Source organism: Lolium perenne, chromosome 1 (genome assembly GCF_019359855.2).
Source record: "Lolium perenne isolate Kyuss_39 chromosome 1, Kyuss_2.0, whole genome shotgun sequence".
Lineage (NCBI taxonomy): Eukaryota > Viridiplantae > Streptophyta > Magnoliopsida > Poales > Poaceae > Lolium > Lolium perenne.
The window spans coordinates 1581826-1597347 of NC_067244.2; the positions used below are offsets into that span (position 1 = coordinate 1581826).

A 15522-nucleotide genomic window follows, 5' to 3' on the forward strand; every position below is an offset into this window, starting at 1 on the left:
ACACCAGAGTCTTCGTGCAACCCAGCTGCGCGCACGGCAAAGGATGAGGCACGGCAATGCCCAACGCCTTTGCCGTGCACCAAGTCTTTGCCGTGCGGTGTGTTGGACCATTGCCGTGCACCTTTCTTTGCCGTGCGGCCTCTTCCATCTTTGCCGTGAGTCGTATCTTTGCCGTGCGCTTGTGTCTATCTTTTCCGTTACCAAGGTCTTTGCCGTGCGTTTTTATCTGTGCGCACGGCAAAGATTTCTTTACCGTGCGGGGACACACGGCAAAGAAATGCTGCACGGCAACGCATATTTTTCCGGTAGTGAGAACTTACCTCGAAAGGCTGGTGGCTCCTGAGCTCCCCGACCACGGGGCGCCACCCCTACTGGTCGTCTCGCAGCATTTGCCACCGAAAAAAACAATTGGATCATAGGGTGTGACATACGTAGATAGCAACAAGTTCTTTTATAACACTGAACTTGCCTTTGTCCGAGTCACCGGCGAACATCCTTTTCATCGGGCATCTTGCAACCCAGTCTACCAGAGATTTACAATCAGAAGGCAAACAATTTTGTGGAAACAGTCATGGCACCAATTTTTTTAATAAAGAGAATATATTAATATTAAAAGATAGTAATTACATCTAGCCTCTGCAACAACGCAACACCCTAATGGCAGTACGGATGCACATAGCTTAAAAAAGAAAAGAAAACTAAGAAATAAAGGTCCCGCTACAATATCTCAAGCCTAGCAACAACAATACATCCACCACCAAGATAACACCTAAAATACAGACTCTCCAAAAATGACGCCTCCAAGAAGGAACAATGCATCAGCACCGTCGTCGCCCGATCAAAGATCTTAGGTTTTCACCCTGAAGATGCTCCCCGCTCTTAAAACAATTCCTCCAACAAGGTCATTATCAGACACAACCAATTAAGGTCATACCTTGGGTTTTCACCCTGAAAGTTGGACTCTGAACTTCACTTCTGTTGTCGCCCCCACTTTCATACCACTGCTACGGATCCCAGAACATTAAACAAGTTCCTCAACATCGCGGAGACTTGAACCTTCTTTAGCTAATCCCCAATTCCGCCTTCATGATATTCTCTGCTTCTGACTTCACCATGGACCAAAAGTCTCTTGATGTCAACATAGAACAGAGCTTCACGCTGCTCCCTCCGGAACCAAACGGCCAGAATAAAAGAATGGATGCGCGCGACTGAATACCACCCGATCCTGTGAACTCCAGGAAAAAGATGCACTGTTACATTCGCTATCGGGGCCTTCCGGAACTCATCATTCCGGCCAGATGAAGAAAGATCGGCATCCGTAACGTCTTCATCTTCGTGAAAGAAGAACCCTAGGACCACCACCATGAAAGCCGAAACCGCCAGCCCCCACGCCACCGCCATGGCTGGGAACCGCGGTCCATCTTCCTCATCCAACCCGACCGGTGGAGGCCAGCAGCCGTCGGGATAGCGGCTACACACCCACGACGCGGGGACGGCTGGCTTTTGTCGCCGCCTCACGACCATGTACCTTGCCACCGCTGCCCGATCCCGCTGCCGCATGATCTAGGTGATGTAGCCGAATGCCACCACCACCAGACCTGCCGTCCACCGTCGCCGCCCCTGAAATACCCCGCCACCGCGCGAAGGGGAGTCCATGGGCGCGCAACCACCGCCCCTGCCTTTGGCAACCGGGCGCAGCCGCCACCGCCGACCCCGACGGTGGCGGCGGCCATTAGGAGGGATATCAGCCGCCTTTTTCTAGGGTTTAGGTCGTCACCCGGAGTCGCCTCGTGCGAGACGACCCGGGGCAAAGGTCGGGTGGGGAGGGAGGAGAGGGGGTGGGAGGGGTCGGTGGTGGAAAGTGGAGGGGCGGCGGCGCAGGGAGAGTGGGCGTCGGAACAGGGAGGGTTGAGGGTGGAGGGGCAGCGGTGCCTGTTCTTTCCTGGTTCCGCTCTCAAACAGTCATCATGGCACCAATTATAGCTGTAAAACCGAGCATCCTATAAAACTACATTTCAAGTTTGTGGGTGACGTTGAGAGAGACAACTAGCTGAAATGGATTTACAAAAACAGTGACCGGGAAAAAAAATTAGGGAAGTGTAAATTTACAAAATTCAGTATTTGCATCAATCGTGTATGTCGATACCTGGCAATCTATTCAACTACGAACTGAATGTTTTCATGTTAGTGGCTGAGGTTGGAAGGAATGACCGAAACGGACACTCCACAGTCTCCTGAATAAAGTCCAAGTCAAGTGCAAGTTTTAAAAAGCAAGGGGTTGCATCAATGTTGTCACGGCGAACAACATTTTCATCTGTCGTCTTTGAACACAGATACATATAATCAGAACCTAAGACCAATTTTTCCGAAACAGTCGTTGCAGCAATATATTTAGACACCGAGCATCCTATTACGGTTACAGAGCCTGTAAAACAGGCCGAAACTGAATAACTTCGGCGGAAATATGGGTTCGGGCCGAATCTAGGTCATAATGGAGCCCGAACTCGCGGCCTGACCCGTATAACGAGTTCGGGACCCCGAGAAACTGCGCGGCTGCCCCGTATTAAAAGGGTCGCGAAGGAGAGTTCGGTTTCTAAACCCTACTCCCCTCCGCCGCATCCACTCCCTCTGCCGCCGCCCCAAACATATTCTGGCGAGCAATCGAGCTCTGTGCAGCCACCCCTCCACCCTCCTAAGCGGCGCGATGGCCTCCGGTGATGGCTCAGCAGGCCGCGGCGCGGGATTGGGCGGCGGAGACTCGTCGCCGCGTCCCACCGTGTTCCGCACCGACGCGGAAAGCCAGAAGTGGAAGCAGTCGGAGGGCGCGCACAAGCGCAGCGCCCTCCGGTGGACGAGGGCTCACGCCCCCAGGGAAGCTGGCGAGGTACGGCAACGACGGCGAGGGGTCGTCGTCTGGCGGCTCCAATCATGCGCCGCCGCTCCAGTCCGAGGACGTCGAGCTCGTCCCCGCGAGTTCGCCGACGATCTCGATGGGCGACTACGTCCACGACTCCGACGAGGAGGAGGCCGTGCTCGCGCAGGTAGAGGCGATCTCCGAGGCGGAGTCCCACGCTCGCTTCTGCCGGGAGGAGGCGGACGCCGTCCGCCAAGTGCGCTAGTACGAGGCGCGCCGCCGGGAGGAGCACGTCCACCGCGTCAAGCTCGAGATAGTCGAGCTTGACGCCGAGTAGGAGTGAAGCTCTTCGACGCCAGGGTCGACGCCGTCGGCCGCCTCGACGCTCCGCCACCACCAGCACCGCCGCGCGCATAGGCCGTTAGACCGCATTTTGGTTAAAATTAGTAGCTCCCGTCGGTGTACTAAGTAATTTAGGTTTAATTTATCGAATTATGTAACTTTTGATGCTCAATCGGAGCATCGAATCCATCTATATATATTGATCATCGAACAAATTCCCCGCGACATTTCAAATTTACTTTTATAGTTCTTGTTTTACGGGTTCTGCTCTGTGATAACGTTTTTCCGACCCGTAAATACGAGTTCGGTAAACTGAATTCCAAATTTTTTATGTGTTTACGGACTCTGCTAGAGATGCTCTTAGGATACCTCTCCCGCACTGCCGCTGCGAGGCTTCTCGCCCTTTGCTCATCTTGCACCATGAAGCATTTGCAATGGCTAGCTCATATGTCCATCAAGAATGTGGCCTCGCACATCGGCAACGATCTTATATTTTTCGCAGCTGCCAAACTAGGGAGGTAGTGTGGGCAACCATTTCTGTCAGGCCTCATGGGCCATGCGCAGAAAACGTTTAACAATGGGCAGATGGGGACGTCCTTACATTATCTTTGTGCTAGTCCATTTTCGATTAGTATTTTTCTTTTCTTTTGCTGAATCAATCAAGGTTTCCGGAATCCTGAAGAACCGGGTAGGCTACACGGGGAGGCAAACATGTTTTGCATTAAGGGCTGTCTCCAACGGGCGATTTCAGACGCGCAAAATATTCACGCACGTCTGTTTGGGTTGGTTCAAATGATCGAAACCGACCGTATGTACGTCGGGGGTCCCAGCGATAGGGTGCATTTTTTCGATATTGCATTTTTTCAACATAAAAATATAATTTACTTAGTAAAATAAGGAAAATATAGAATATAAAAACTAACGCCTGCGCCTACTCGTCGTCGTCAAGCACGATGAAATCCGGTACCGGCCACGGCCAGTTGGCAACAGACGGAACATACGCCTGTGCTGCCGGCGATGGAGGTGGAGGTGGAGCAGCCCACGCCGGTGGTGGTGGAGTAGCCCACGCCGGTGGTTGAGGTGGAGGTGGAGCCGCCCACGGATTATACGCTGGAGGTGGAGGTTGAGTCGGAGGCGGCGGTTGCGGGGCCGAGTTCTGGAGTGCCCGTCGTAGCGCCTCTTCCTCCGTGAGGCCCGGCGGCATGATGCCGTTGGCGTATCGAGGCTCCGAGAAGAGGACGCCAAGCCTCTCGATCTCGTCGGCGGCCATCGTCGCCGAGAAGTTGAACTTCCGGCCCTCCCCATGGCCGACTACCATTCATGGAAAATGCAGGCGATGAAGTCGTCGCTGTCGTCCTTGGCTTCCTCATTGTGGTAGGCCAACGCATCGCAGTCCTCGTCGTCGTCGTCCTGTGGAGGCGCCGGCGGCTCCCGTGTTCTAGAAGTCCCGGTCGCCGAGGAAGCCTTCCTACCTCCTCGGATCGTTCTCGGTCTCGCGCCAGCCGTGCCAGCTGTAGGAGTCCGCGACGAAGGCGGGATCGTCGCGGAGGTCCGGTGGGAGGTACCGCCACCTGCGCCGGATCTTGGCGCTCCTCTCCGGCTCGCGCAGAGGCACGGGGGGACAGGCACCCGGAGCTGGCTGAGCCGCCAGTCGCTGCCAGGCAGGTGCACGCTCCCCCCCCACCCCCCCCCCCACCCGCCTTGGCACGGCGTCCAGCTCCGGTTCATGAGCCGCGCCACGTCGACAGGCAGCGGCACCTGTTCGTCTGCTCCGCCTTTTTGTTGCTGCTACTGGATGCCTTGTAGTCGTGCTTTTTTCTTTCCAATGGTTATGCAGTGGCACGCAATGGTGAGGGGTGGAAGTGGAGGTGTCGGTGTCGGTGGTGTGGGAAGTGACAGGGACGATGCCGGTCGACGTTTAAGGCTGGGTAAGCGCGGGACACGACGCTATTGATGGCGGCGCAGAAGCCCAGCTGCCGCCCACCAGTGTGTGTGCAGAAGAGGCAGCCACGACATTAATGACGAAGGCTACGGCGCAGATGCAGACGTAGACGCGGAAGTGATGACCGCAGAAGCAGCGGCCACAGAAGCGATCGCTCGATACAGCCCTATAGCTCGCTGCTAGGCGGGCCTGGTGGAAAAACGAGCAGTCACTTGGCGCGTCCGTGCATCGTCCGCCACGATGCATCCCATGTGCAAATATGCACTGTATTTGCGTCTCCGCCGATGGCCCGGTCAATATGCGTCGGGCCACTGGGTTTGGTTCCTGACACATTTTAAGCGTGCGTGGACGCAAATGGTTACTGAGCGTCTGTTTAGATCGCCCTGTTGGAGATGTGCTTAACACATGTCGAGGCATATATCTACTATCCTTGAGAAGTCATAGGCTATGCTAGTTAGCAAACGGCCGGTATCTTTCAGAAAGGGATACTTTCCAGGTTCATAGATGCACGCTACAGCAGAACTAAAACACAACCTAGGTTGTTAAATTGCAACAAAGATAACATAATGATAAATGGAATATTCCTCAGGTACTACAGGATTGCCATCCGAATAGACTGCCCCTTTTTACCGTGTGCTATGCTTTGAGTTTATTACATCCAACAAACAAACTAGCTGCCAACAGTTGATTTCCGGTAGTACAATTGTTTTCAGCATCGACCGACATTATGATAATGAACTAACTAACTAAACTTGATCAAGCGCTCAGTTTTCCAATTTCATTTTATTTGTGTTTAACAGTTCTCTGGATCAAGCCACTTGCCTGCACATGAATCAAAAAACATGGATCAAGATAGCCGCCTGCACATGAGTCAAAAAGCATGGAGTAAAACAGTGAAATCGATGTTGATCTCGTCAGCAGTGAGGCGGTGGTACACATTGTACCAAGTACAATATTTGTGAACCATTTTTCTCTATAATATTTTGTAAACCATTTTATAGACTTTAATAAAGTGCCTTTTATCGGAAAAAAAATTCTATAGACAGATCGAGCTCGCGGTTAAATTGCAAGTTATGTTATCTTCGCAGAGTATATTTTTCATCAAAGGAAGTTCTTGTAAACTCAAATCGGCCGCACCAAGACGGCCCAATTGATAAGAGTTTTCACTACGGTGATTGGAGTAGTAAGGTAAATAAGTGTGTGTACACCGAGAAGAGAGTGAGCAGCCTTGTATAAATAGAAATAGCTCAAAAGAAAAATACTGAGAAACCATGTACTTAATAGGCTTGCTTACATGGTCCTGGACTTGGAGCATCATTTTCTTCGAGCGCAAGCACGCTGATAATCTGAAGGATCACTAACAGTAGCAGAACCAACACAGTGATAAACCAGGAACTACTGATTGTCGACATCTTTTCAACAAGAACTACAGAGGCACACGATGGAGGCTTTGATCGTCGGGCCGGTGGTGTTAGTATAGGTGTGTAGCTGAGGTTGGTGGTACATGACTAACCGTAGTGAACAAGTAATGGCCGAAGACTCTGTCAAAGTCCAAGTCATGTGTGTAGCTGAGCCGTACGTCATTGTGTACGTTGTAGCCTGTGGCTGAGATTGTTGGTGAACAAAGTCCAAGTCATGTTGTGTACTTTTCAGAGATTAAAGGAGCTGTCGAGCGTCTTAAGGGAAGAAATAATTGTGTTTTGTGTGTGAACTGTGGTTTGTGATTAGTGTATTAGAGTGCCATCCTACAGAGAACACACAAAAAGGGGTGGCATACTATCAGTCTACCACCACATACCAGTTGAAAAGTTCACCATGATTGCGGTCACTGTCCCTTCAGCCTCTAAAACAAACATCAATACCGCATCCTTCATGCTCCTCCTCACTTTCACTGATTGAGTCCCCCTGTCAGTGGGACTTACCTCTTTGCTCATCTTGCATCATTCAAAGGCTGAAATTAGATCTATACATTCATAACTTGAGAGGTGTTCCTCTCCAAGTGGTATGTGTTGCTCCTACAGAAAAATCTTCCAGTTTTCAACATTTACTCTACATTTGTAACTACCACAGGAAGAATATGTGCACCATGTGGGCATTCATATTTTTCTTGAGGCTAAACACTCGGTAGTATTGTGATTTGAAAATAAAATATCTATGTATTACTACCTCTCTAGCCTACCAAAACGTTTTATATTCTCGATCGGATGGATGTAGTATATGGAAGTTTTGACTAAACATACTAAATATGTTGCCCATGCATTTAGATATGGTCCAACGCGCTAGTTAGCCATACATATCTGCCATGCCTTTGAAAGCGATGTATTTGAATGATTATCTCAAACTCCCACTTATATCAAGATTTGGTTCTTTGTTCAACATATATCTTTTGGTTAGCTAGGTTGTTCAATTGATATGTTAATAATGTATGATCAGTACTTCACTAAGTATGTCAGTATGTGTATGACTGGACACTGGAGGGTGCTCTGCTTCAGTATACTTTTGTGTGTGGCTGATTGGTAGAAGACTGGCCAAAAGGAATAGCCGCCGGCGACTAGAACAAGTTTCAAGTCATGTGTATTTTCTGAGACGTGCAGCGTCCTAAACGTACAAACAACTGTGTTTTATGCGTGTCAATGAGATATAATCGCCCAGCTAATCCAACAATTGGTTTATTCAATGTATAGCCAATGAGATATGACCCCCGACTAATTCAACAAGCATGATCACATGTTTGTGTCTAAGTCAACTGCAATTTTTTAAATAATTACATGAAGGCATCATACACATCACGTATGAGGTCTGAATTTTATTATATGTAGGCATGGTTCCGTTAGCTTATATACATGTCCAGATGCCAACTGGCTACCGAGAAACAAGCTTTCATCCAAGCATACCAGAAGCAAAATGCTTCGCCTACCACCACATAGCCTCCCCCATAGCCTTCCCCTTCTTTTTGTCATGCTCCGTTTCCTCAGCCTTTTCCCCTGCATGCATTCCGCTACTGATGGAAAAAAATCCTATGAGACCGGGTCTATTACCCAGTATGATAGACCCACCCTGATGGCTGATACCTGGCGGTCTGAATTTAAAAACACGCAATGACAACGTATGCTAGTTAGATTGAAAAATCGGGATTAGCAGATGGAAACAAAGGCTGAAAAATCGGGATTGAAATTAATGGGGATTTACGTCCATGAAGATTCGGATAAGCCAGGTGTCATCCATCAGGGTGGGTCTATCATGCTGGGTATTAGACCCGGTCTCATAGGATTTTTTTCCGCTACTGATAGTGATGCACTTCTCTGCCTCAAATCTCAACTCTCTGATCCCACAAGAGCCTTAGATTCATGGAGTAATTCCTCTATCACCTTCTGTTCTTGGCGTGGAGTGACATGCAGCACAAGACAGACATCTCGTGTGATTTCATTAGACCTGGAGTCACTGAACCTCGCTGGCCACATATTCCCCTGCATTGGAGAGCTCAGTTTCCTAACCAGACTCCACATGCCCAACAACCAGCTCAATGGCCACATCACCCAAGACATCGGGCGGTTGACCCGACTTAGATATCTAAACCTTAGCATGAACTCCTTTGATGGTATGATTCCAGACACCATATCTTCTTGTACCCGTCTCGAGGTCTTCAGCTTGGAGAGAAACTCCCTTGAAGGTGAGATCCCTCCAAGTCTTGCTCAGTGTTCGTTTCTTCAACAAATTATTCTTAGCAACAACAATCTTAAAGGTACCATTCCTTCCGGGTTTGGTCTACTTCCCCAACTTGTTGCACTATTGCTCACCAGCAACGAGCTCACTGGCACTATTCCTCGGTTATTGGGGAGCAACAAATTTTTCATAAGGGTGAATCTAAAAAATAATAGCCTCAGCGGAGGAATCCCTGCTGCCTTGTTCAATAGCACAACAATTTCTTACATAGACCTATCACGCAATAACCTTTCTGGGCCTATCCCACCTTTCCCTCAAACCTCCTCACTACTGAAATATCTTGCTCTAACTGAAAATCACCTCTCAGGAGGCATTCATTCCTCAATTGGAAACATGTCTTTCTTGTCTTCCCTGCAACTTGCTCACAATAACTTCCAAGGTAACATTCCAGAGAGCATAGGCAAGATTTCAAGTCTCCAGGTACTGAACTTAAAAGGTAATAATTTGTCAGGAATTGTCCCATCAACCATTTACACAAATTGTTCCCTTACATATCTTAGTCTGAGTAACAACCAACTTTTTGGGAGAATCCCTTCCGACATTGGCTATACACTACCAAACATCACTGAATTGATACTAGGAGGGAACCGTTTTGATGGCCCAATTCCCGCTTCGTTGGGAAATGCATCAAATCTGCAAAACCTAGACCTTCGGAAAAACTCACTCACTGGTGGTATTCCATCACTCGGACTCTTGCGCAAGTTGAAAATCCTAGACGTGGGTACAAACATGCTTAAATCTGGAGATTGGACTTTTTTGTCCTCTCTAACAAACTGTACTCAACTACAGATATTATGTTTGGATTTTAATGGCCTTGGGGGTATAATACCTAGATCTATTGGGGATCTTTCAAGTACCTTAGAAGTGCTTCTCCTATCGGAAGATCAGCTGACTGGAGATATACCTTCAGAGATAGGAAAACTCAAAGGTCTAACTGTCCTTGTAATGCAAAAAAATTCACTCACAGGGCATATTCCTGATACACTTGGAAATCTTCCAAACATGTCCCTACTAAGCTTATCCAACAACAAACTTTCCGGAGAAATCCCACATTCGATTGGTAAACTTGAGCGGCTCACTGAAATTTACTTCATGGAAAACAATTTGACTGGTCAAATACCTGCTAGTTTGAAAGGATGTAAAAATTTGTTGTTGTTGAACCTCTCTTCCAATAGCTTCAATGGAAGCATTCCATGGGAAATATTATCAATTTCCACACTTTCTAAAGGCTTGGATCTTTCCTATAACCAGCTTAGTGGGAACATACCTTCGCAAATAGGTCATGTGATGAATCTCAATTCACTTAGTATTTCCAACAACCAATTATCAGGTGAAATTCCTTCCGCACTCGGTGAATGCCTTCTTTTGGAATCTCTCCATTTGGAGAAAAATTTCCTGCAAGGAAAAATCCCAGGTTCTCTGAGCGCTTTAAGAGGCATATATGAGATGGATCTATCCCAAAACAACTTGTCTGGTACAATTCCAGAATTTTTCGAGTCATTTACCTCCTTATATATTCTCAACTTGTCCTTCAATGAACTTGAGGGACCAGTTCCTAAAGGTGGTGTTTTCGCCAATTCAACTGCCATATCTATCCAAGGAAACAAAAAGTTATGTGCAAGATCTCCAATGCACCAAGTGCCACTGTGTGGTGCATTACCTTCCAAAACCAAGAAGACGTCATATGTTCTAACAATAGTGGTTCCGCTTACCATTGTTGGTTTTATCACCTCGGCATGTCTTGGATTCATCCTTCTGAAGAAGAACAGAGGTGCAACTGAACGGCCCATCACCCAATCGTTCAAGTGGCGCAACATACTATCGTACAATGATTTATTCAAAGCAACAAATGGTTTCTCTTCGGCCAGCGTTGTTGGTTCCGGAAGATTTGGATTGGTATATAAAGGCCAATTAGGAGTGGAAACAATTGCCATTAAGGTATTCAAGCTTGACCAATTTGGAGCATCAAAGAGTTTCTTTGCTGAATGTGAGGCATTGAGAAACTTTCGCCACCGGAATCTTATAAAGGTTATTAGTTTATGCTCAACCACTGATCCAAGAGGAAATGAGTTCAAAGCACTTATTCTTGAGTACAAGGAACTTGGTGACCTAGAAAGTTGGCTCCATCAACGAACATTAAGTTTAGGCTCAAGAATAACAATAGCCAAGGACATAGCTGTTGCATTAGACTATCTCCATAATCGGTGCAGTCCTCCTTTGGTTCATTGTGATCTTAAACCAAGAAATGTCCTTCTAGATGACGATATGGTTGCATGTCTTACTGACTTTGGTCTCGCAAAATTTCTTCATGGCGACTCTTCAACGGGGGTTAGTATGTCAACAAGCATTGCTGGACCAAGAGGATCAGTCGGCTACATTGCACCTGGTAACACTTATCCCATTTTTATATTTCTAGCCTGTACTGTATTATTGGCCTCATAAAATGTGCAGATACTTTTTTCTAGAATCTTGTGATTCTTCAACCAAACAAATCGAAGATTTCTTAAAGAACTTTGTATTTTTGCAGAGTACGGCACAGGAAGCAAAATCTCAACAGCGGGGGATGTCTATAGCTATGGAATTATTCTTCTACAGATGATGACGGGGAAGCAACCAACAGATGATATGTTCAAGGATGGTACGAACCTTCACGGATTTGTGGAAGAAGCACTGCAACAAAATTTTGGTGACATTTTAGAACCCAGTCTGACCAAATATGATGAAGGTGGGGAAAGTCTCACAACAGTAAAAATAACATGGTTGGTCAAACAGCTGGCTAAACTTGGCCTAAAGTGCTCTGAGACATCACCGAAGGATCGGCCAACAATTAAGGACGTTCATGATGAAATCATAAGCATTGAAGAAATGTTTTCATCATTGCACCACTGAGAAAATGGATCAAAATTGTTGTAACTCACCTCTAGCTAGTTCTATTCAAGGTACCATCATAACTTTTGAATGAGAACCGATGTTTTCATGCAGATCATCCCTTTCGACATTGACATCACCCTTACCTCACATTTCTTCCGGTCAAAGTTGGCATCTGATTAATATTTATGGATCATCGATGTTACTAGTTGCTACTCCTGGCATGGAGTAATATAGTAGCGGTAGCTTTTCTGCTAAGTTATTGACTCTGTAATTGATATTGAACATGACAGGAGGTAGGTGAATATCTACTATGCCAGGAAATGTGCAATAAAACTAATAGGTCTCTTGTTGTCCCCAAACAATACCAAAGTAACTGCGCTGGAGATTCGGTTAGACTGAAACAGTCGATTAGGTTTCTCGTCCTAAAAATAAGTTTTGTTTGCTAAAAACGAGGACCCGTCAGTGCTGAGAAAAACAGCTAACCGAGAATTCAGTACACCGACGTATCAATTCAATCCCAGGTTTCTGACCGAATGAAGGCCAGAAGGAAATCCAACAACTATTTAAGGAACACAGGCCTTCATAAATGGAAAACAACCCAAAAAACTACATCAGATATCCGTGTCTAAATGGAAGTGAATCGGATAGGTACATATGTAGCAGCAGATAGGGACACAGGCTGGGCTAGTCAGTGTCTAAATGAATTTGAATTATTTAAATCATTAATAAACATGGTAAGATTTGATAAGTTTCTACCCATGGTGAGACCTTTTGAACATGCTAATTCTCAGGCTAAATTATTTTGTGTTCTGAACAGGTCATAACTCATAAGCCTTCAAATTCACATGTTCTAAGATATTGCAGAATGGCAACGAAAGAAGTGGTGTAAAAATGCATTAACACCAGACTAGAATAGACGAATGGTCAGTCTAGAGGATCAACACAAACAAATCATTCAACAGCTCAACACTAAAAATGACTAGCCTATAGACAACAAACTGCTCTAGCCTAGAGAGTGTTGGCTGTTTATGTACAATTGCCAAGCTTTCGTTAGTGTTTACCCAAGAATCAATCAGCTAATCCCAAAGGCCAACCATCAATCCCCTCAGTTAAGACTTGTAGGCCCAGCTGTGCTCCTTGAGGTAGGCCTGGACTGCTTCCTTGATGGCAAGATTCGGAACCAACTGTTGCTCCTTCAAGGGCTCCCGTGTCACTGGGTCGAAATTTCCCACCTAAAGAAAAAGTTATTATGAGCTTTAAAATACTGTACTTTCAAGTAAATTTATTATCCATAAATATAAACTGAATCATATGTACCACACACATTAAGCCGGTGTTTAATTTTAAGCATTGGCACATAACGAATCATACTTGGTGAGTTGATGATCATAATATACCAGTCAAATACTGTACTAGTACAATTTAGCTACACCAGCTACTGATAAAGTTTCTGTGCCGGTGTGGTTTCCTGTAGTACCAGTTCTTTCAGCTATGCAGGAACCAACTAAATCTACAGCATTGCAGAATCAGGCAAGATATTGAAGTGGAATATTCCTAGAATGGAAATTACAGGGGAATATAATAGCAAAACAAGATTACATAAGAATAAGATGAATAAAATCAAGAGTTCGCTGTAAGCAAATGCCAGCTTAGGAAGAGGGCACACCTTGCGAAGATGCTCAAGTAATATGCCCCTTTCATATGTCACACCACTTGGTGTGATAACTGGATCTCTAAAAATCTCAAAAGTTATTTGACAGCAAAGGTAGTCAGGCACCTAGGTGTTCAAAGCGGGAACAGCTTCAGAACACAGACAAAAATTGGCATCGAACAAAAGAAAGTTGGATATAAGATATCGTAAGTAAATAGTGCTTTTACATCTCCTGGTGTGTCATCAAGTACAGCTTTCGTGAAGACTTCAGATAATAGTTTGCATTGTTCTGAGTACTCATTGTCAGAGTGTTCCGGAAGTGTGCCGCTAAGAAAGTGATGCTCCTGCAGAGCATTTTCACATGCTTCCCTGCATGTACATGTTAGAGCAGTATTAAGGAAAATCATCATGTCAGGAATTTGAGGCACCACCACAGTGAGTGTGAAAGTTTGATAAAACTGAATCTCGGCACAAAATAGACACACTTCGGTTTACCTACAGCACAATGGTAATTCAGTATACACCTTACCTTAAGCTTTGCATCTTCCAAACTCGTTCAGTGGAGTGTTTTTCCCAGTGCAGATATTTCGCCTTGGCAAGTACCTGCCAGATGTCCTCCGCCATTTTATCCACTGAATTCGAAGACTTGAGGAGATTCAAAGCCTGTTCCCCGTAATATAAGATGGGCAAGACATTAGTGGCAGTGTATTGCGGGACATCAACCATGTCAAGTCAAAATAACCATTAGCTGAGTCCGCTAACTAAATGTGCAGCAAGGTACTTGTGAATACATCACGTGAGCTCCTAAATAAGCAGAAGAGCTTGGTGAAGGGCGCCACCAAGGCTGCACTACTTATTGACAATCACCACATTTCTCATATCAACAGCAAGCGGAAAAGCAAAAATTATGTGCAGCCACAGAGGTTTTTTTTTTTCTGAAACGATCTCATCCACGATTCAGTTCAAAGAGAACACGGGATTCAGTTCAAATTCCACCTGCACAGATATTAGTGAAGACGTAGACAGTACCGTCAACTACAACCTATGCCTTTAATTTGAACAGAAACAGGACACAATGGGCTGGTGCGATGAAAGCGGGTAGGCTTCAAGCATAGTTAGGAAATATATGCCGCCTTGTGCAACATTGTCAGATCATAGTTTGATCTGCAGATATTCTAAACAATCTTAAAGTCAATCATCAGAATGGTGACATTTTTTGGTACAACTAACAAGCCAACTATGCAATGACACAGACGCGAACAATCTTAGCATAATGCAGAATGGCACAGCCAGTTTGCAAGATGCCGAACCCACCAAGCCCATACTGTAATGACAGAGAGGAAACATAACGAAAAGAAGTTGGTACAGAATGCCAAACCTTCTGAAACTCTTCGATGGCGAGAGCGCACTCCTCCTTCTCGAGCAGGGCGCATCCTAGCAGGTAATGCCCCTGCATCACACGAACACAAGTATTACAAACTAGTATCTCACAGCTGCACGTTTTGCCAAGGCCGGAATCGTCAACCTTGAAGAGGGCGTCGTCGAGCGCGAGAGCCCTCCTGCTGTCCTCCTCGACCCTGGCCCAGTCCCTGCGCGCGCCGGCGGAACAGGCAAGGATTCAGTGCTGGACCAATCCGTGAAGGGGAAGAGGGAGGCGCTGGCTTACTTGCGCCTGAAGTGGCAGAGGCCCCGGTTCATCCAGTACACGGCCACGTCGGGGCACAGCGCAATCGCCTGGCAACCAACCAAAACAATCAATCAATCAATCAATTCGTTCGCGCGTTCGATTGAAACCAGATTGGGATTCATCTGTCACGGGCAAGAACTGGCCGCAATCGGGAAGAAGGGGATTGGTGCTCGCCTCGGTGTAGCAGTCGATGGCGGCGCCGAGGCGGGCCTTGCGGAAGCACGCGTTGCCCTCGGCGCGCCGGAGCTCCGCCTGCCGGGCCACGCCGGGGCCGACCCCGTCCGACGTCGCCGCCGCCGCCGCCGCCGCCGCCATGGGGAAAAGCCTCCGCCGATTTTCGAGTTTGGTTTTTTGGATGGATTGGGAAGAATATCGAATCCCTATTTCTTTCTCTTGAAGAAATGGAGACGACACGGTTACTTGCAAAATAGAATTTAAATATTTCCACCGCG

The 15522-nt window shown here is 46.7% G+C and overlaps 2 protein-coding genes and 1 long non-coding RNA gene across 4 annotated transcripts; 1 reads left to right on the forward strand and 2 right to left on the reverse strand.

Annotated features, from left to right (window-relative positions):
- Positions 1-5658: 5658 nt before the first annotated feature.
- Positions 5659-6670, reverse strand: LOC127302229 (uncharacterized). Its single transcript, XR_007852903.2, has 2 exons — positions 6433-6670; positions 5659-5960 (listed from the first exon to the last, which is right to left on the reverse strand). It is a non-coding gene; the product is annotated as an uncharacterized lncRNA (long non-coding RNA).
- Positions 6671-8279: 1609 nt separating this feature from the next.
- LOC127340884 (receptor kinase-like protein Xa21) lies at positions 8280-12076 on the forward strand. The gene is made up of 2 exons (XM_071825630.1): positions 8280-11247; positions 11389-12076. The coding sequence occupies exons 1-2, from the start codon at positions 8280-8282 to the stop codon at positions 11748-11750; spliced, it is 3330 nt and encodes a 1109-aa protein (XP_071681731.1). The 3' UTR covers positions 11751-12076.
- Positions 12077-12598: 522 nt separating this feature from the next.
- Positions 12599-15453, reverse strand: LOC127340873 (E3 ubiquitin-protein ligase CHIP). Of its 2 annotated transcripts, none has more exons than XM_071825745.1 (8): positions 15245-15453; positions 15050-15117; positions 14909-14972; positions 14762-14833; positions 13913-14046; positions 13611-13752; positions 13378-13509; positions 12599-12986 (listed from the first exon to the last, which is right to left on the reverse strand). In XM_071825745.1, exons 1-8 carry the CDS (start codon positions 15383-15385, stop codon positions 12801-12803), a joined length of 939 nt encoding a protein of 312 aa, XP_071681846.1. In that variant the 5' UTR covers positions 15386-15453; the 3' UTR covers positions 12599-12800. The 2 variants fall into 2 exon arrangements, with proteins under 2 accessions (XP_071681846.1, XP_051222587.1); XM_051366627.1 differs by having other exon boundaries at positions 12599-12964; positions 13399-13509; positions 15245-15447.
- Between the last annotated feature and the right edge of the window lie 69 nt (positions 15454-15522).